The following is a 20,947-nucleotide window of genomic DNA, read 5'->3' on the forward strand; positions in this document are numbered from 1 at the left end:
GTTTCTCATTGTGTTCTAAGGTGTGTGCATGTGTGTGTCGGTGTGTGTGAGGGAGAGAGAAAGATAGAAGATGTGTGGGTGGTTATTATGAAGTTTGTAATGGTGTGTGATGAAACAGAATATGGCCTCATTTAGAGTTTGGCAGACAGGTAACACTGTCAGAAGTTGCTGTAGGTGATAATGCACTTGCAACACAGCTGATGGGACATCCACTACGTTTGTGACTGAGTATCCCTTCTGCCAAACTTGAAATAATCCTTAAATCTCAAATTACACAGAAAAAGTCATAAGAAAAAATACTTCCCTGATGTCAACAGTGGAGAGATACGCTCAACTAATTATAGAGTAGGATTAACACAAGATTACAGGAAGAAGCCATTGACGAACGAGCAAGAAATGGAAATAGAGAAAAAGACCATGAAATCATGAGCAAGGGCGAACCCGGAGATCACTTTGAGAATATGTTGAAATATTGTTTACAATGTTGTTTGTAGGACCCAGCTAAAGCTGTCTGTAGCAACAATGTAAAGAAAGGAAACTGAACCTCATGACTAACATGAGGTCTGCCCTTTCCACTGCTGGCCAGACCTGTAAAGGAGTCATGCTCCAGCTCTCCCCAGCAGCTCTTTTGAAATGTAAAGTCTGTATTCCAGTAAAGAGGATGGAGTGCAAACCGACATGCAAATATCTCTATGATCGTTGTCTGCACTAAATTACGTTCAGGAAGCTATTTGGGCACAGATATTCAATGTATAAACACACACAGATGGCGTGACTTGTGAAATTCAGAAAGGTAAACTTGCATTCATAAAGGGATTTACTCATGGGTAATATTTCCCCAGTATACTATAATAATATGCATGATTAAATATTATTACATCCTGTAATTGGTTGGCATTATGGAGTCATCTCAAGACACCGTGTGAGAAAATGCCTTTGCATCTGTGGACTGGGTGCATAGGCAGGGGGATTTCTACAAATTTGCTTTGTGGAGAGAAAATAATTTTTAAAAAGTACAGGTGCAATAACGTGAAGGCAATGTCACACGTTTGCAATTTTGCATACAGTACTGATTTTGAACAGACATAAATGGAAAACCATTCACATTTGCCAGTATTCTTCTGGAAAGCTGTAACTGTGTCAAGTAGGTTTCCATAAGTACTCTAAAACCTCTATGAATTCCAAAAATCAGCACACAAACAAGGGAGTAAACATATATCTGTTTATTTACACATATTGTAAATATCAAAACCAGATAGGGAGGGAAGGACAGAGGGGTAGGGAGAGACAGAGTGAGAGAGAGTTATTTTATAGAATGTAAGTTCCATCAAAAGTGGACCTTCTATTCCACAAAGGACATGTTCTCCACCTACACAAGGTTGTGCAGATTGAGCAGTGGTGTAGCAAGGTCAGCTGGTACCCGGTGCGGAAAATTTCTTGTCACCCCCCGCCCACATTAAAATGATTAAAATAAGGAAAAAAAAGATAGTTACACATAATTATGCTATTTTCTCACCCCATTCAGTGCCAATTTGTCCCCCCCCCCCTAAGGTATGACAACTGGGGCGGCCCGCTCCCACAGCACCACCCTTACTACGCCACTGAGATTGAGTAAATCCTTCTCTAGTTCTCGTTTTTATCTTCTAGTAAGTAGTTGGACTTGCTTGATATGCCACCCGTTCAAACTGGAACCACCCCTCCATCCTAGTAACGTTACTAGCCCTCATGTATCCAGGTACAAAAGGAGGTTTTCAATGTGGAATGCGTGCTTTGGTTGGTTACCTGTAATGATTTCATCCTCTGAATCAGATATATATTTTGAAGCATCTAGGAGATGTGGTTAAGGGTTTCTAACCTTCAAGCCACCTCTTTGTGGTGTTGAACATAATTTTCATGCAACTATTATCCATCCTTTGTGATGGATTAAGAGAAAGAAGCGAAAAATGCTGGGACAAATGTCTTTTTGTCTTACTTAATCATGATAATTAATTAGGGATGGTTTATGGTCTACCTTTTTTTCTCATTGTTTTTCTCCAGACAGGGAAGAATCATATTTAATTTCGTTTTTTTAGAGTTTTATATAGCGCAAACTAGATTCTTACTCTGAATTTTCATTGTTGAAATTTTTGATTTTCCGTTGGGTGTCAAGGCATATCTTTTGCCATGGATTCTTGCTGATGACATCTTTCGTTATTTGTATTTCTCATGGATTTTGAGAGTTATATCCCTCACCACTTGCGTTTTACGAAAAGTTGCATTGGATTTTGACGTTCTTTACACCTTACTGTATGTATGTATTGTTTGCTTGTTAAGCACTGCAATCAAATGCAGTTTTTCTGAGAATTACCTTATTACACAGCCCAAAATATTAAATTCAAGGTAAGGTTGGATTTTGTATAACCTGTTTATATGCCTGGATTGGCCTAGTGGGCATTCTCAATTCATCGGTTTCTCACAATAACAATATATGAATCATTTAAACTTTTGGGTGGGTGGATGGTTCTCAAATTTCTATTGTAAATGGAGTTGAATCTGCAACCCATTTGCAATTGAATGGGTTTTCTTGGCTCTAGATACTCAAACCCTCATGCATTAGTAATTGGAATCCAAATTGAGTCAAAGATTATGTGTTTTCAACAAAAAATACTTAGTTTTATTAGAAGTAGGCCTGGGCGAAGCACTACGCTACGCTCGTGTAGTTTGCGAAGTTTGCGCAACTTCGCACTACGCTAACTGCACGTAGCATGGTGCGAACATGCGTAGCGTAGTGCAGCGGTCATTTCTTGGTTGCTCGCGGTCCTCAATGTCAAGTTGGCGACCGCGAGCAAGCAAAATGACATCCTGGCGAGACTTTTTCCTCGTTCACGATCAGCAACATCAAGTTGTTGATCGCGAGCATGGAAATTAACCTACCGGCGAGATTCTCAACGCGGGGAGTTCAGGTTTCTCATTGCGAGTGGTCTTGTATGCTCGCGACCGCTCGTGATGAGAAACTACCAGTCCGCGTTGAGAAAGCTGCCGCTCGAGTAAAAATCTACTCGAGCTGCAGAAAACTACAGCTTGCACTGTGCAAGATGCCATTTTCAATGATTGCACAGTGACGGATGCTTGTCCGCACTGTGCAATCATTGAAAACGGCATCTTGCACAGTGCGAACATGCTACTACTCAGTTCGCGTAGTGCTACGCTCAGTTCGCGTAGTGCGAAGTGCACTTCGCGTAGCTACGCGTAGCGCTACTTTGCGAACTATGCCCAGCCCTAAGAGATAGCGTATAGTGTTTGCTATAGTGAACACATCTCAAGAGAAGGGGTAAGGGCGTAAAGAGGCATACTACCAACACTAAATTGCATGCGCTATATAGTGTGACAAAAATATTGCTTCCACCACAATGACTTAATCACTACATCACATGCTCATGTCAACAAGCAGATGTCGAGTTACGAATAGTAAATATACACACACGTTGATGATTTAGTGGTAGGCAATAACCAATCTTGTAGAATGATACTAGAGTCCTTGAAACAGTGTCATATGCCTGTTAAGAATAACCAGAAGTGCAACAATTCTCAAACAAATTAGGTAGATGTGTATGAAAGTGGGATAAAGGAAAAGTAATTGAAAAGGAAGGTTTGAGTGGTGAAATGTGGAGGACTTAGAAAAAAAGAGGAAACATGATGAACTGCATAAGAAAGTATAAGGTTTCAGGGTTTTAATCAGAGTACCTTTTCAAACACATGATTGACAACCTCTTAACATTCAAACATTCAAACTAATGGTTGTTCTTTGGTTTCAAGGTGCCAGGACAGACTCCCGGGCTCAGGGTGAGAATAAGAATTCACCAAACATCTTGGTCACCTTATTGTTGGTGATTGTCCTTCTGCTGGCAGGATTGATTGCTCTGATCACGCTCTGTAAGTACCTTGTGTTTTCTAATCATCCCAGTCAATAGGTCCGACTTCTTTCTAGCAACATCACCAGAAATGTATTTTTTGACGCATGTCGTGACTTATTTTTCTAAATAATGGTCTTACCACACAGAGGTTGAACTGTCTCCTTTCCCCAAGTACAAATGTGCCTACTTATATTCAAGTGAACAATTCCACTTCACCTAAACATTTTACATCTGGTACATTTAGAAGTTTCCCATTATAAATTCTCTTTATATCCCCAAATCCCTCTAGGTTTGTATCAGTTATGGAGTGGTACAGGAGACTTTTACTCTTTTTAACTTTATTTTGAGCTAGGAATGTCCACTGTTCAGATTTAAAATAAAAGTACTTTTATTTAATGAGGCACTGGAGAAATGTGTTTCCCGAGTTACCTGTTTCAGAAAGAGGATCTGTTATGTAAGATTTTGTTAGCGGAAATAAATGGGCAAAATGGCACGGTTATTCAATGATTCCAATTTTCCGTGCAAATTAAGTTTCAGGAGTGTACTGATACTGTGATTTTGTTTAAACAGACGTGGTCCAAGAATCATCCATTGATAACAGTTTGACTTTTGTTTTTTGTAGATTTCAAGGCCTCCTCAAGGCTTCCAGAGTTGGAACATCAGATGAAACGATTACAACACAATCACACCAAGGTGCTGGAGTACATTGGGTGCAAGAACAGATCCTCTGCTCCTAATTGTAGTCGTGAGTATTCCTCCTACTCATCCCAGGCTTTCACTTGCATTTATTACATTTTGCTGCAAAATATCTGTGGTGATCTGGGTGCTTTACATCATCATCTATGTCATGAGAATCTAGAATGTATTGGTTTTAGGTTTTTCATGTTATGTATTATTTTATTGTTGTAGTGTTATTTATCCATATAATTATTTTGGTTTAAGTTATTCACTTTTATGTAAAGAAGGGATATGGTGTGGTGATCTGAGTGCTTTACATCATCATCTATGTCATGAGAATCTAGAATGTATTATGTTTTGCCTGTCGGAGGGATTCCATGTTATACAGTTACTTTGAGGATCTGCGTCAGCTGTGGCTAATAAATCTACATCTTGAAATATCAATACATGGTGATATGTATTTCATTACAATATCCCATATCATTCCATCGTTGTGCATGGCAATCAAGGCCTACCCTAATGGTTACGTCAGGATAGCAGCTACTATTAGTTATAGTGGATTCAGTTGAAGCAAGTGAGCATTTGGAATTCAATACATAAAATCGCCAAAAGAAACAAACAATATTCCACTAGATGAATAGACCAATAAAAACAAGACTGCTAATAATAGTACAAATGTGTTCCCATGATGCAGAATCAACTGGAACTTCCCTACAGTGGTTGTATGTCACATTAACAAACATTAAAATATCAAGTGTTGGGTGATAACATTGACTCTCAAAATATGTTAGATTTAAATGTAAATTTTCTTTTATTAACTCTTCTGAGATGGTATGTTGGAAGGCGGTATTATGTTTCTGATGTATGTGTAAGTCGATATTTTAACCGTATCTATACGGCCACAAAATGGTGTAGAGTTACCTAAAGAATGATGTTGCATGTTACTCCAGTGCAGCAATGTCAATTGTAGTTAGCCTTGATTTGTTATAGGAAATGTTCATAGTGACAGCTTCTTGGAAAATACTCCAAGCTTTAGGGACTCTCTGTCAGACCCACGCTGCACCTCTTCTGAGCTGTAAAAATAAAGCCCGTACAGTGAAATTCAAATCTACTGTACATGTAGGTGACTCAAGCTTGTGTAGTTTTGGTACATGCAGGACTGGCCAACGTTTCCCATTAATGGCAAGTTCTGGAAATGTCTGCATTATGTCCTCCTTGTTTGGATTTGTTCATTAATAACATCTACAGGGAAGCCTTGATGCAGAGCTATCGGTTGATGCAGAAGAATGACCCAGAGAAAATCCAGCGCCGACCAGATGTATTCTTATATCAACCACTGTCTATGTGCTCTTCATACCAGAAAGACTTTCACATCTGCTGGAAGCATGACTTTACAGTATCCAAAAGCCCAAACAACAGGGACAGTGCAACCGCCTCCAGTACAAACAGCTGTATTTCAGGCTGCAAGCATTTTTCTTTGGTCACACATCCACAATGAACTTAGAAGCTTGTCTGAAGACCCATCCTGTCCCAAACCTCTTCACACCACTCTTTTACACACACAGTCCTTGACAAACCTCCCTGGCTCCACCACCTTAACAATGCATGTTCTTTATTCATCTTTTGTTTGTAGGTAGTCTGAATAGAAAGTTGAGACAAACAATTGGTGTTGACATTACACACCCAAACAAATGTTACTAAACTAAATTGATATTAAGGCACGGACATGTTAGTCGAGCAGCGATCTTACTTCTGCCTCCATTGGTGAACATATGCATAAGAAAGTTAAGGGCACTTTGATTTTTAAATTGTCCACCCACAAAAAAGATTGCAACTGACACAAACCATATGTGTAGTAGAATTTATTTTGCAATTAGAGTGATTGCCCTAGAACTCAATAGGTGTTCTCGAAGCAAATTATGTAACATAGACTGGATTATGTCAGCCCCAAGGTCATATTCTCTGGCATTCGTCATGACAATACAAGGTCATCAAAGATCGACATCTTGCATTCATAATGTTGCTTCTAGCAGGGTAAAGTTAAACATTTAGGCTCAGACTTGCTAACATTTGGCGCAACACAACGCAACAAGGCAACTTGCTGCTCTGTGTTACGTCAAATGGAGAGAGCTGCACAGAACTATATTTACTAATGACACTCACACTGGCGCACTGTCTGTTTTCTTGTGCCAAGGCATGCACTCTTGAACCAAAGATTTTTCTCCTTGTTCTGTCTCACTGGGGAAGGGGTAGATTTGATGCATTTTCAATTTGCTCCATCAACTGCGGCTGAGATGTCCAATAGGATTAGAAGATTTGCTTGACCTTTTCCCTGCATATCAAAGGCATCATCAATTATGTTTAACATAGGCCTTCAAACAGAGGGCCTTGATTTGAAATCCGAATGAAATTTGTTCTGTGCTCCATTCCTTTAACTTATTGGGATAATTATTTCCCTCCACGCCCTATAATTTTGTCAAAAGATAGGTCCCAATAGGGATGATTGTTTTCACTGCTGTCTTGATTAACTTTAGGTTTGGTTGGGATGGGCCTTGTGATGTCCTTGTTTAAGGAGTCGTGGGTTCGGCACAGCTCATGGTAGTTGTTGACGTTGTTTTTGCTGAGTACCGGGAGCAAGGAGGAGGGAGCGTCAGCCATGTTAGATGGCATTCTGCACCGAATCAATCTTAAAAAGCAAAACCAGTTATGCAGGGACAGGCAGCTGAACTTGTGGGGCCATTTGAGAGAGAACTGCATAAAATAAACACTCAGGCCAGTGGATGATGATTTTAGAAACTGCTTTGCTTACACTCAGGGCACTAGGGACGTCCCATCAAAAAGAGAATGTGGCTTGAATCCCTATTTAGAGCGCCTTGAGGCTTCACTTCTGACCCAGCAGAAGGGTTCTTGATGGTTCTCATTGTGTGTTCTTACTCCATTGATTGTCCTTTCTCTTTCAGAGTTCTTCTACAAGGATTGTCCCATAAATTGGCAGCTGCACAATGAAACATGCTATTTCTTTTCTCAAACCCCACTGTCATGGGAAGTAAGCAGATCCAGCTGCCAGTCAAGTCAGGCAGACCTGGTCATCATCGCTGATCGGGAGGAGCAGGTAATTTAAGGATTTGTTGAATGCGTTGATGTGATAACTATGAAGCATCTTCCCTGGTGTATTTCAAATTGTTGTACTCTGCACCATTGTAACCTTAACCCCTCCCCTGCTGGTGACAGAACCACTCCGTCATCAGCTGCTGCTGCTGATGACGGAGCGGTTCCGTCACGGCCCGCTCGGCACGCCTGCGCGGCGCGGATTTGGCGCCTGCGCTGAGCGTTCCATTGAGCGGGCGGGGCCGTGACGGAACCGCTCCGTCATGAGCACAGCGCAACCATGGCTGGTGACGGAGTAGTTCCGTCACCAGCATGCGCCCGCCGCGCGGCCGCCCCGGCCCCTAAGCACTGCGGTGGAATAGCCGCCGCAGTGAAGGGGTTAATTATGTTCAAAATTGATTTTTCAGTCAATAGCAATCTATAAATAAAACAGGTGCCCTGAGTTGAAGCTCAAATTCGGTAATGTTTTAATCAGCCCAAAACATTAGTGAGCACGGTCGAGGCTGGGCAAGTGTGCTTTAACCCCATATCTGCCGTCGAAAATTAGCTGTAATACTCGAGGGAGGTCTTTGCATCCATGAGTTTCTCAATCGCAATCCCCGTGTAGTTCCTGTGACCAGGCTTTCTCCTCACCTGCTGCCCTGCTCACTCTCTGACCCTTTATGCACAAGAGGCATGTTGACACGCATAGAAGCCCCTCACCACACACTAGCAGTATCAAAAGTCTTCCCGCCGTTTCCCAACTATGATGGAAAGTTACAGGCACACAGGGTCACTGGAGGCAAGTCTTCTGGCCCTTAACACAGCTGCAGTGTAGGAAAAGCACTATACATTTACCCACGAGGTAGCACTTACTGATTAGCCAGTAGAAAGTACTCCAGTTGAGTAGAGGTATTGCACAAAACGGTGGCATCTTCGTGGATAACTATGCAGGGCAGGATTCATTCTGGCACGAGGCTCCTGTCACAAAAATTAAACCTCAACAGGAAGCACTTACAGATATAAAGCAGGTGCCCGAGTTGCAGCTCAAATTCAGTAACGTTTTATTCAGCCCAAAACATTAGTGAGCACGGTCGAGGCTGGGCAAGTGTGCTTTAACCCCATATCTGCAGTTGAAAATTAGCTGTAATACTCGTGGGAGGTCTTTGCATCCATGAGTTTCTCGAGTGCAATCCCCGTATAGTTCCTGTGATCAGGAGGCTGCTTTCTCCTCACCTGCTGCCCTGCTCGCTCTCTGACCCTTTATACACAAGAGGCATGTTGACACGCATAGAAGACCCGCACCACACACTAGCGGTATCAAACGTCTTCCCACCCTTTCCCAACTATGATGGACAGCTCACTCAAGGGACCTCGGCGCCTTTTGGCGTGGTGGCAAAGTTACAGGCACACATGGTCAGTGGAGACAAATCATCTGGCCCTTTACGCAGCAGCAGTGTAGGAAAAGCACTATACATTTACCCAACGAGGTAGCACTTACTGATTAGCCAGTAGAAAGTACTCCAGTTGAGTAGAGGCATTGCACAAAATGGTGGCATCTTCGTGGATAACTATGCAGGACAGGATTTATTCTGGCACGAGGCTCCTGTCACAAAAATTAAACCTCAACAGGAAGCACTTACAGATATAAAGCAGGTGCCCGAGTTGAAGCTCAAATTCAGTAACGTTTTAATCAGCCCAAAACATTAGTGAGCACGGTCGAGGCTGGGCAAGTGTGCTTTAACCCCATATCTGCAGTTGAAAATTAGCTGTAATACTCGAGGGAGGTCTTTGCATCCATGAGTTTCTCGAGCGCAATCCCCGTATAGTTCCTGTGACCAGGAGGCTGCTTTCTCCTCACCTGCTGCCCTGCTCGCTCTCTGACCCTTTATACACAAGAGGCATGTTGACACGCATAGAAGCCCCACACCACACACTAGCGGTATCAAACGTCTTCCCGCCCTTTTCCAACTATGATGGACAGCTCATTTAAGGGACCTCGGCGCCTTTTGGCGCGGTGGCAAAATTACAGGCACACATGGTCAGTGGAGACAAATCTTCTGGCCCTTTACGCAGCTGCAGTGTAGGAAAAGCACTATACATTTACCCAACGAGGTAGCACTTACTGATTAGCCAGTAGAAAGTACTCCAGTTGAGTAGATGGAAATCGCAAAAAAATCCCAGAGTTTGCGGGAGAATCCGTGAATTTGCAGACTTTTTTGCGATTTCACGTGAATTCGCGGACCGCAGATCCGCAAAATTCACCCATACTTAAGCTGAGACAAAGTCCTTTGCGCCTTCATGGGCAGTAGGATCCGGGCTGCATCTACATCTCCTCACAGTCTACCGTCCATGATCAAAGTCAGAGACCTTGAGGAGGGAAGTGAAGGGTGAGTCGCCAGGCATTGTCCTTCCTCAGACAGATTGCCACAAGCAGCTGTAGAGGGGGTGGAGGGCCAAGGATTCAACAAACTGGTCACCTAGATGGCCTTGATGGGGCGGTTAGGAGCAGAGCAGGGTTTAGTATGTACCATATTATAGATCCAATCATAGCAGTTACATTCATCCAATCCTGTACTATCTTGCTAGCAGTGAGAGGCTTGACATGCACTCTTGAGAATGTCCTGACATAGAAGAAAGACTACAAGAACAGCTGGTTCACTTTTAGTGTTCCAAAATGGAGTGCCTTCCAATGCACGCTGGTAAAGTATTGGTAAACGTTCACTCTATATAGAGAGGATCACTACGCCACACTTACAGTCACTGAACACACTTGTCATGAATGCACAGGAGTGTAAGCATTTCTTTGGCAACCTAAGCATATGTGAAGTTTTCACTTGCTTCCTAACCTGCACCATGGTATTGATTCTGTATTTACCAGGGTCGGACTTGTAAACTTTAAGGTTGGAAATCTTGAATGTGACCCTACAAGTGTAAAATGTGCATGCCTGCAATGTACATTAACTACCAAAATGCCAACATGCACACCAGGGGTTTAACCCCTTCCACGCTCATGACGAGCTGGGCTCGTCATGCAGTAGCCTCCTGCTACGCTGATGACGAGCCCAGCTCGTCATGAATAATGGCGTTTATGAAGTTCAAGCACAGGAGAAAAATCCCCATAGCGTTCAAGGTGTTAAGGGACAAAATGTGCAAAATTTGCTAACCGTCCCTTTATTCTCCTGCAGCTTTTCATCAGAAACGCAAAAAAAGCGGGCTTATACTGGATCGGCTTGATGGATAAGGATGCGGAAGGTACCTGGAAGTGGGTGAATGGCTCCAATGTACAGCCAGAGACGTAAGTCAACCGCAAAGCACTATACGTTCAAAGTTTATATATTCATAATTTATGTTTCTGAGATTTAATTTTTCTATTTATTTATTTAATTTGTCAGTATTTTTTCCAAAGCAACAAATTATAAATACATCGGCAACGCTAATCAAACCACTATGTAAATGATTTAATGTTGTGCTATAGGACAGAAATATTGAGGCTGAAACAAAGATTTGGATTCGAAAATTAGACATCAATGGAATAATAGAGTGAAAAAAGATGGGTATCATGGAGAAAAACTTTCCTATAAAAAAATGTAGAAGAGAGAGAGTGAATATCTGATAGGCCCTTATTACGAAATCATTGGATATTGGTGAGGGGATACAGAGGACCAGAATTCCCAATTTATCCCAGTATTCACGCACGATTCCAAGTTTTCTTCTTGAAATGGGGAATAACCTCATAGATCAGAGCTACCAGGTCCTTTACTGAATGTTTTTCCGTGACTTCAGTGATAAAGTGCAGGTTTTGAGCAGGCAGACAAATTAATCAGAAGGCCTGGTGGGGAGTGTGGGTTGGGGTGTCGGGGAGTGCTTGGGTCTGTGTGGGGCGAGCATTGCTGTTCCCCATCTTTGAGCAAGGGACTAGGCGATGCGGCTACCTTCAGCCCATGCCAATCTCTTTGGGCCTGGAGACATTGCAATTGTAATTGTACTTATATAGCGCTTACTACCCCTGACTAGGCATCGAAGTGCTTTTTCAGCGAGTAGCACGCTACTCCGGAATCCCAAAAATATTAGTGGTGAATTAGTATAGTGAAATATGAAATTAATTTGACCGGTGGATATGTTAGTCTCTTATTTGGATTGAAAAGGATAGTGGAGGGAAAGATGAGGGAAGGGTTTGCATTTATATAGATCTTTCTTCCCCTGATGAGGTGTTGCAGGGCTTTTCGGTGAGTATGAGTGTCCGAATTACACTGGGAGTAGTTATTGCTCCAGGTGAAATTGTGCCACTTGTATTGAGGACCTAAGTAAAGAACAAACAGCTTATGGGAGCTTGTAACAAAATGGTACTAAGAACAAAGAGAAGGAAATAAAGTGTAGGGAGGAAATGAGGGGCATGGGTGAAGAAGCAGAGTCAACTGATTTAGGTACAATGCAATAATACACTGAGAAAATGGGATGAGTAATGTTTGAAGCGAAGACTGGAGATATGAGCGAAAAAGAAAAATTTTGAAAACAAAACACACTGAAAGATTTTCTTGAAATTGGGAGTGAAAGGATGCAAATATCAGGGAGCCCATCAAGGAATGAACAAAAGCCTAACATAGCATACAATATCCTTATAGTGACCCAAAAACACAATGTAATGTGACAGATTTCAACACAACACAATACAACAAAACACAGCAGTTTGACTTGCAACACAACACATAACAAGACACAAAGTAGCAAATAAAAAACCTGGTTGGTTTACAAAGTTGCATGTGTTACCGCAGTTAGATTGACCTGAAGCAATGCATAGGGGGACTCAAAATGGGAATTAATTCTTATGCATTATACAGCAGGAAAAGTTATACTGACTTACCGAAATTAGGAGTGGGTACTCCTCATAAGCACTATATTGTGGACACAGTGGAGGTAAAATTTATTGCATCTGAAGTGTGCATAAAATAGGGTCCGGTCTTGATGCTCGGTGGACAAATGCATTTTCTGCAGAAACCTGTTTTTGACCCCATGGATATGAGTTTGAATCTCCATGGTTCCGCTTTGCCCTTCATTCTTCTGAGGTCAATGAAATGAGTTACTTGAATTGGGTAATCATAAACACCTGTTATTAATCCCCAAATGTTACAAATATATGTTATGTTCAGAAGCTACCCGGTAGAGGTATACAAAACAATTTAGGCATCCATGTGGCAAAAGACAATTAGTGAGGAAAACACATAGAAATGGCGGCCTTAAAACACCGCCAAAATGCAGGAGCAATAAACTTAGAGCATAAGAAATCACAGACAAAGCCGATAAAACCAGCTCTCCAAGTGTATGAGGCAAAAGCCCTAAACTCAGCACTCTACGGTGCCGAGATATGGGGCTATGAAAAATTAACAGCATTAACGCTTGCCGAGAACAAGTTTCTGCGTAATCTTACTGGTCTTCCAAAGAGTACCCCGATGAAGCCATTGAGATATGACTTGGGCAGAAAGGCAATAGCAGATATGGCCAGATTGCGTCCTATTTTATATTGGCGCCGACTATGGGTAACCCCTGAGCTTGCTCATTATGCCCAAGGATTCTTGGATGTCATTAAAATTGATGAATTCCACAAGATAATGTGGCTAAAGGAACTCTCCAAGACTCTGGTGGGAATGGGTATGCGGGGGCTATGGGATAATCCAGAGGCAACTTAATTTCCAACCAAAGACACTTTAAAAGAAAAGTATTAGGAATTGGTTGCGCATCGCACCTGGAATAGCGTTGATCCCTCTACTATGGAAGGTCGCTTCCTGGAGGCTAAACCTACACCCAGTCTAAAGTTATATTGGGATGTCATTACAAAACTTGGGGACAGAAAGCTCTATTTTCGGCTCAGAGCAGGATCTCTACCTTTAAGAACGCTGACGCAGGTGGGCTAGAGGTAATAGCAACATTTGTCCGGCATGTTCAACTGAAAAGGAGACCATTGCCCACTTTCTTTTTGGCTGTCCTACTTATACAATCCCTAGACGAGTCTGGCTAAAAGCTATGTGCATAACGATAGGCACTAGAGATAGTGCGGTGGCATTATGATTAATTTGCACTAGCACTTTACCCGTTATCTCAGTAGCGGTTGCCAAATATCTGGGGTGGGCTTGGGCCATTAGGAATGTTTTTGTTGCTGTGATTAATTGGTTTATCCTTGGTGCACATATGAAATTATGAATTATAAGTGTATTTAGGTGTTGAGAAAGATAGAGATCCCACTGATGGGACTTTACCAGCATTAACTGTGATAATATGAAATTGATGTCTGTCTTTCTAATTGTACACCATTACCGATCGTCGCCTATTTCACTAAATTTTCGGTATAGTGCTATCAAAATGCTTTTTTATCCTCTTTCTACTTTTTAAAAAAACTTTTACATGATGACAAATCATTTTTTAATTGTAACATAAAGTGTTTTAGTCATTGTTAATGTTAATGTACTCATAATAATAATGGAACGCTCATTTTTTATTATGCTTTTATGACTTTTTGCTTGAATAAAACTAATTTGACTGACTGACAAAACAATTTAGTTTATTGATTCTTATGTTTTAGATTTTGGAACTGTAAACAACCTGATAACTCTGGAGGAAATGAACATTGTGCCACAGTTGGTTCTTATGAGAACTGTGGATATCCGATGGACTGGAATGATGACATCTGTGAAACGGCATACAATTTCATCTGTGAAAAAGAGGCTGAAGATAGAAAGATGGATTTCATCCCATGAAATACAGAGCCAGAAAATGGATCACTTCTAATTTAGCCCTTTTATGTTTAAAAAAGACAACATATATTTGGATGCAACAGAATGCACTGTTCACATTGGTGAAAAGGAGTTTAATTTGTGAAAACCTGAATGAAAATAGTTCAAGTTTATTGCTTATAGTTATTAATAACCATCACAATTAAATCAATCAGTCATTATAAATCCAGGTATAAATAAAAAGCATTTGTAGGTCAGCTGGTTCAGTTTTGGCCATAAAAACCAATCAATAAAACATCCTTTCCAGAAAATACAGAAATAAATAAAATAACTACGTACTGTATGACAGCATCCCAAACGATCTTCTTCACTGACTCCAAACCACCCAAAATGCTGTCGCAAGACTTGTTGTTGACCTACTGTGCCAGACACACACCACACCACATCTAGGAGAGCTCCACTTCTTTCTGCCACTCGAGTAGATGTTCTCAATGAGAACGGATGGCTTCTCAATGCGAGAGGTCATGCTCAGCCACTACCGCCCGCATTCGGAAATCTCGCTGGGAGGTGGTCTAGCATTGGATTTTCCTCACTCGCACTCACCAACTTAACGTTCGCAGAGCAAATAGTGCGGAAAACTCCCAAACTCTGCGAACGGAGCAGAGTTCATCACCCAGGCCTGGATTTTACCAAATTATACTTAAACATTAGAACAAGACAACCCTGCTCAATTATTTTAGATTACAAACATATGAAAGTTGTAGATCGTTCCCATTTAGGCGCTGAATGAGAGCTGCCCTACATGATCTGATTTGTAAAGTGTTGAAGTGCTTGCATAAAAAATACCTACAAACGTCCACCAAAATTGGACAGATGCACAAAATAAATGTGAATAAATGCTTCTACTTTGTATCCCCATAGATGACAAGATTGTGTTGGCTGAGTGCACTTCCATTATGGAATAATGTCTTTTGAGGCTAGATCGCGCATCCTTAAGCTAATGAACTTTGTCTTGATGTGGTAAGAATACTCAAGTATTACTGTGGTTGTAAACAGCCATAGGAGTCTAAAAGCATCCATGCATGAGTTTTTTCAGCAAGTTGATTCCTGAAGAAACAAAACAAGTCTAATTGACCTGCTTACAAATTGCTTAGAGGACTGGCCTGAGACAAACAGAGTCCCATAACAGAGTAAGCCTTAAAGTGCTCAGTGCAGAGGATATATACTCTTTCCAAGCTGTATTTTATTTCACCAAAACCCAGTTCTGCCCAGATAAGTGAGGGCAGGGAGGATGTGGGTGTTTGTTCCAGTGTTTTGGAAAAATAAATAAGTGCACCCTGACATGACAAGACTTGTCTAACTAAGCCAAATCCAGGAGAATATGTGCCTGAGAGGTATTAGGTTGATTTGTTTGGTAGAAATTTGCCTACAGAATATATAAAAGTTTGGAGTCTTGCACACGCATTATTTCCTATCCATAACTAAGTGATACATTTAGCCTCAGTTGTCTTAAGTATAGGAGTCCGTGTTGGACCACTCAGTGTTGCAGTGTTTTGAATGTAGCTAACAATGAGTTTGAATTTTGTTTAGATAGTTGGCAATAAAAGATGATTCCTAGTTGTGTCGGTTATGCACACATTTTTGTCTAAATACCAAGTCAAGTTTTGTTTTTGTATTTTGGTGGTGCCAAATGCCGTACCTTCTGTTTTCTTGGTATTCATTTGCAGCCCATTCCTTCTAGTACATGAAGCAAAGGTTGTTATCAGGAATTGCAAATATATTGGAGTCTTGCTAAGCAAGACTATATCATCCATGTTTGACCTGTCAGCCTTTGGGTGGTCTGCCATCACACTTTTTGCCTACTAATTTTTGCTGAAATTCGTTTTTGTTGGCCTTATGACATTATCACTGCATAGTACAATAAGATTTTGGAAACTCACAAAAATGTACTGCCGTTGGTATAATCGAGCCCTATCGCAACCATCTGAGATTGTCTTGAGTTTGGGCTGTGCCACACTCACCTGTATAGATCACAAATTGAGATATCAAGCCATTTTCATAGCTGCCTTAATGTATTGTGAGGATTTGTAAGCAACAGTTGCTCAAAATAAAAAGATGTACAATACGTTTTTTTCCCCTCAATCTAAGGCAGATCTTTTGGAATAGAAAAGAAAGACGCCTCAAAAGATGAAGAACTCGGAATCCCTCTTTGTGAGAAGGGCTCCCATAACCTGAAACTCCAGCCCTCCAGCTATTAAGAGTGTTCCTTCATGTTATTTTCACGAGAAGACAGAAAGCCATTCCAGCAATTTTCCCTGTTAGTGACTCCATCCTAAGATCATAACAATTTCATTTCCATTTTCCACTTCTCTGGTGTACCTACTTCCTCTGTAGGGTGATTGCCTTTCTGCCACTAGTGTACGTATTATGGTTTCCTGCTGGATCCTATTTTTCTTGTAAATATGTACCTTGTGTTATCATTGCTACTATGTAAAGTGTTCTGTTGCCCTTTGAGTCTGGTTCATGTTATATAAAATCTATTAATAAATCAATCAATAATAAGAAACAAATTGAACATGTATATATGCTTATCTCATATCAATGACAGCAAAGTAAAAAAACAAGTCAGAATAAATGTTCAAACAATCAGTCATATACATCCTTTTGTCGGCAGTGATATTGCACCCATGCCCCTTAAAAATGCATTTCATCTGGATGTTACTCCCAACTCTTGTCCATATATACCGGCGGAGTACGTGATTATCCTTGGATTATTGGCAACTTGCCCAACACGTCAATGGGAAGAAGTAATATCAGTTATAGAAGGTAGATTGGGATTTTGGCGCTTATAAAATTAATAATAATAATAATAATAATTTTGAACAGAGATAAAGCTGCACCCATGTGGTCTTCGACATCACTTAGATGCAGATTGCAAAACTTTTCCAGGTTATGTTAATGATCAGTATTATTCCAGGTGTAATCATGAAAATGTTTCTTGAACTTCTCTACATCACAGAAATATACATGTACAGATGGAAAAAGACAGATCATTTTAATTAACTTGTGTTTTTCTAGGCAGTAATCAATTTGTGCCAGTGGTCTTGTCTTGTGGCTGGTACTATCAATGATTCCCGGGCTTCCTGCCTGTCCTGCGTTCAATTTGGCCCGGACAACGCATTCACAATGACATCATCCAGAGGCGCTGTCGCTGCAACCCAGCATCACCTGCCTTGCACTGGTTACTTCATCTGATGGCCAAGTACCATTCCTTGACTCTTTGAGAAGTTGGGTACCTAAATGTTTACTATTCAGGCTAATCAAGTTGTCATTTATACCCGCCTTCACCCACCCCCTCAGACAACAAGGGTGAGGGCTTGTCAGGTAGACAGTTGCTCATCTTTCCAGAATAGTATTTGACTGTTTTTGATATTTAAAGAGCGCAAACATAGTTTGTGGGCAATAGAGCACTTTAAACTGATAGATGTTGAGTGTGGATTCATATATTTTAGTTTCAGTTAATGCATTTTGTGTTTTTAATTAAAGAGAGATTAAGTGATTTGCCCAGAATATCAATGTCAGTGTATTATTGATTCTGTATAAGAACACTGGTATTCGGGTCCCACAGTGAACCGCTCATTCAATAGACCACATCGACTCCCTATCATAGGTCGAAGTAAGGGGGATCTTAAGGGAACGATGTGCCCATGCTTTTTTTTAATTTTACAAAAATATTTCCTGTACTTTTTTTTTTAAAACCAATAATGCCAACCTTCAGGTGCCTCCAGCTGAAAGCAAAGGGAAGTGGGGGTCTCCTGTGCTGAGAAGCCGAAGGAGCAACAAAGAGCTAAACAGAAACAACATATCCAACAAAGTAATTTCTGGTTTAACTATAATCACCACCATAGAGAAATCAGAAACCAACAGCACTTTGTAGTATCCCAGTGGAAGTGAACATTTAAGAGTAAGCAAATTTGTGTAAATTTGTTTGCAGTCTGATACTTTTTTAAGACATCAGTGGCTGTCTCTTGAGGCATTTATTGTGTTGCACCAGTGCAAAATACATCTGTGCTCTTCTTCTGCGGGGTCTTCAGTGCATATGTTATCTTCACAAATCTCCAAGTTAATGCATGCTTTGCTGATAGCAATACTCAGAAACACAGAGTGCCAGTTACTAGGCCTCTGTTTCTGAGATCTGCCCTCAGCAAAACCTGCATTAACTCTGAGATGATTTTTTTAAGTTAACGTATGCACTGAACATGCATTAACGTATAAGGTAACGTATGCACTGAAGAAAGGCACCAACATGTAGAGCACAGTCTATGGTGCCCAGAAGTCCCAGATTTGTCCCAACGGTACTGGGTTTAAAGGATGTGTTCTGGCATCTGAACTGTTTTCATTAAAATAAATGCATGTCCTGTTTTTGAATACAGAATTGTTTGTATGCGAACACATTAGTAAATAAAATTATGTTTGCTACTGTTTCCATCTGTCTTTCCTTGAGCAGAAAGTCATTTCTCTAAAGACTGTGCTGTTTCAGTCTTGAAGCACAGCAGTATTTAAAGAGCGGTCACTCAGCAAACATGGATACCCAAAGGCAAGGTCGAGGTTTGCGGACCTTTCTCTCAGCTTCATAAGAGTCTGGAGATATGCAAGGGTTGTTTAATGGAATAATTATTTTGCATTGTTGTACTGTGGCAGGTTTTAACAGAAATGTGTAACAATTTACATTTTAAAAATGTCCCCTGAATGTTTCTTATTTTGTTCTATGTGGGTGAATGCAAATTCAGCCCAAGTTGCTGCCAAATGTTTGTCCTACTTCTACGCATGTAGCCTGTCCTGGTTTTTAGGTCTGACCTACTAGACAGAGCATGTGCTGGCTCTTGCGAGACGTATTGTTAATTACCAGTGGGCTTAGCGTCCGCCTACTGCTTACCATTGTTTGACTTCATTGTCACTCTCATTTGCTTGCTTCTTGTTTGTTAGCTCGATTGGGCTTTCCTGTCTCTTCTTGTGTTGTCCCTCTCCAGGAGCTTGGGCACATTACTTGTGTCCTTCCACCCCTCCTTTTTTAGCTGCTCCTGTTTTCTTTTTTTTTTAAGCACTCCATGAGATTGATTGTTTTCCAGCCGTCTCCCTATCGTTGGTCTCTCCCACCCTCCAAGATCCATGTTGCGCTCACTCGCTCATCCGCTTGCTTCTCCCTCGCTCCTCTCATTGCTCTCTTGTGAGTTTAATTTTCCACCCTGTATCCCTGTTTGTTTGGGTCCCTCAACACATGTTGCTTTCCCCCACCCGCACCACTGTGTTGCTCCCCCCTCCCTCCTGTTGCTTCTAAAAACCCAGTGATTCAGCCACCCCAACCGCCTTATTGCTTCTACTCAGGGGTGGCTCTAGGCTCATGGCGGCCCTGGGCAGGGAGCGTAGGTAGGGGGCCCCGGAAGAGGGGGTCCGGGTGGGGCGGAGCCCCCTAGAGCACAGGAATGGGGTCAGGGTGTTCAGAAGTGGAACAGAGCCGGAGGCCGCCAAATCCCTGCCAAGGGCCGCCACGCAAATATGTGTCCATCCTCAGAGGATTATTATATTAAGGATATATATTGGCGTGGCGGCCCCTGGGGTTTGGCGGCCCTGTGCAGGTGCACAGCTTGCACATGCCTAAGGCCGGCCCTGCTTCTACTTCATCCCCCCTCAACAATCAATGCTGCTGTCTCTTGTTAGTGTTCCTCCCTTTGCGCGGGACTCCCAGATGAGCTGAGGATATTTAGATCTGTACGCCAGGGAAGACATGACATGCATAACATTTTGATCAACTACAGCTCCACCTCTAAAGGGGCGCAGCGACACCAATTATCCCAGGACCTACAGTCACAGAATGATGTATCATTCTCAGTGGAGGGCGTCAGGCCTTATGTTTTTTTGCTTCTTTAAACTAAAGTGAATGATTCCCCCACTCTTATTTCCCAGAGATGCTGCAGAATGAGTGCCACACAGGAGGAAAGCAGACGCTTTTTGTTTCTACGCCACAAGTTTTAGATTTGACTCCTAGGACTCCACAGTTTTACATAATCACAATTTTTTGTTCTCGCCTACAAAACAGCTGTGAGCTGTCTGTAGGAAAAAGCCTATTGTGGACCACATAGCTTTAGGCTAGGTGAAAAAGGTGATGGCGGGTCCCCTTGAAGGGGTATGATCTAAATAATTAAGAGTGTGTGGCTTAAAACATGTGAACTATAATCCTGTATATTTCACAACATGCTACCTGATGAACATGTAGGTGCCTCTTTGTGAGTTTTCTGCTAATGCATCCAGGCGTATCACACAACAACAGATGTGTCTAAAACAAGCCAGATGCACTGGCTTTGTGAGTGCCTGTTAGTCTCTTTGTATAAATGCGAAATAATAATGATTTTGTTGTAAATAATTACAATTGGTCATTGCAAATGGTGCATGTGTGACCATTACTATGTGCGCACTGGAGGCTAAGGATTGGATAAGCATGTAATATGATCACTGTTATGGCCCAAAAACTCACTGTGCGGTCAGCTTCAGCTTGAGAGCTCT

General features: G+C 41.5%; 1 protein-coding gene across 2 annotated transcripts in view; it reads left to right on the forward strand.

Moving 5' to 3' along the window:
* The window catches only part of LOC144798679 (CD209 antigen-like protein D), a 31,023-nt gene extending 15,719 nt beyond the window's left edge, over positions 1–15,304 (forward strand). For both annotated transcript variants that reach the window (XM_078669667.1, XM_078669666.1), the window contains exons 3-7: positions 3,796–3,912; positions 4,516–4,638; positions 7,532–7,683; positions 10,847–10,956; positions 14,236–15,304. In XM_078669667.1, coding sequence (XP_078525793.1) covers positions 3,796–3,912; positions 4,516–4,638; positions 7,532–7,683; positions 10,847–10,956; positions 14,236–14,410 — 677 coding nt within the window. In that variant the 3' untranslated portion in view covers positions 14,411–15,304. The remainder of the gene's footprint in view (positions 1–3,795; positions 3,913–4,515; positions 4,639–7,531; positions 7,684–10,846; positions 10,957–14,235) is intronic.
* The last annotated feature ends 5,643 nt before the right edge of the window (positions 15,305–20,947 follow it).

The sequence above is a fragment of the Lissotriton helveticus genome, chromosome 12 (assembly GCF_964261635.1).
Source record: "Lissotriton helveticus chromosome 12, aLisHel1.1, whole genome shotgun sequence".
Classification (NCBI taxonomy): domain Eukaryota; kingdom Metazoa; phylum Chordata; class Amphibia; order Caudata; family Salamandridae; genus Lissotriton; species Lissotriton helveticus.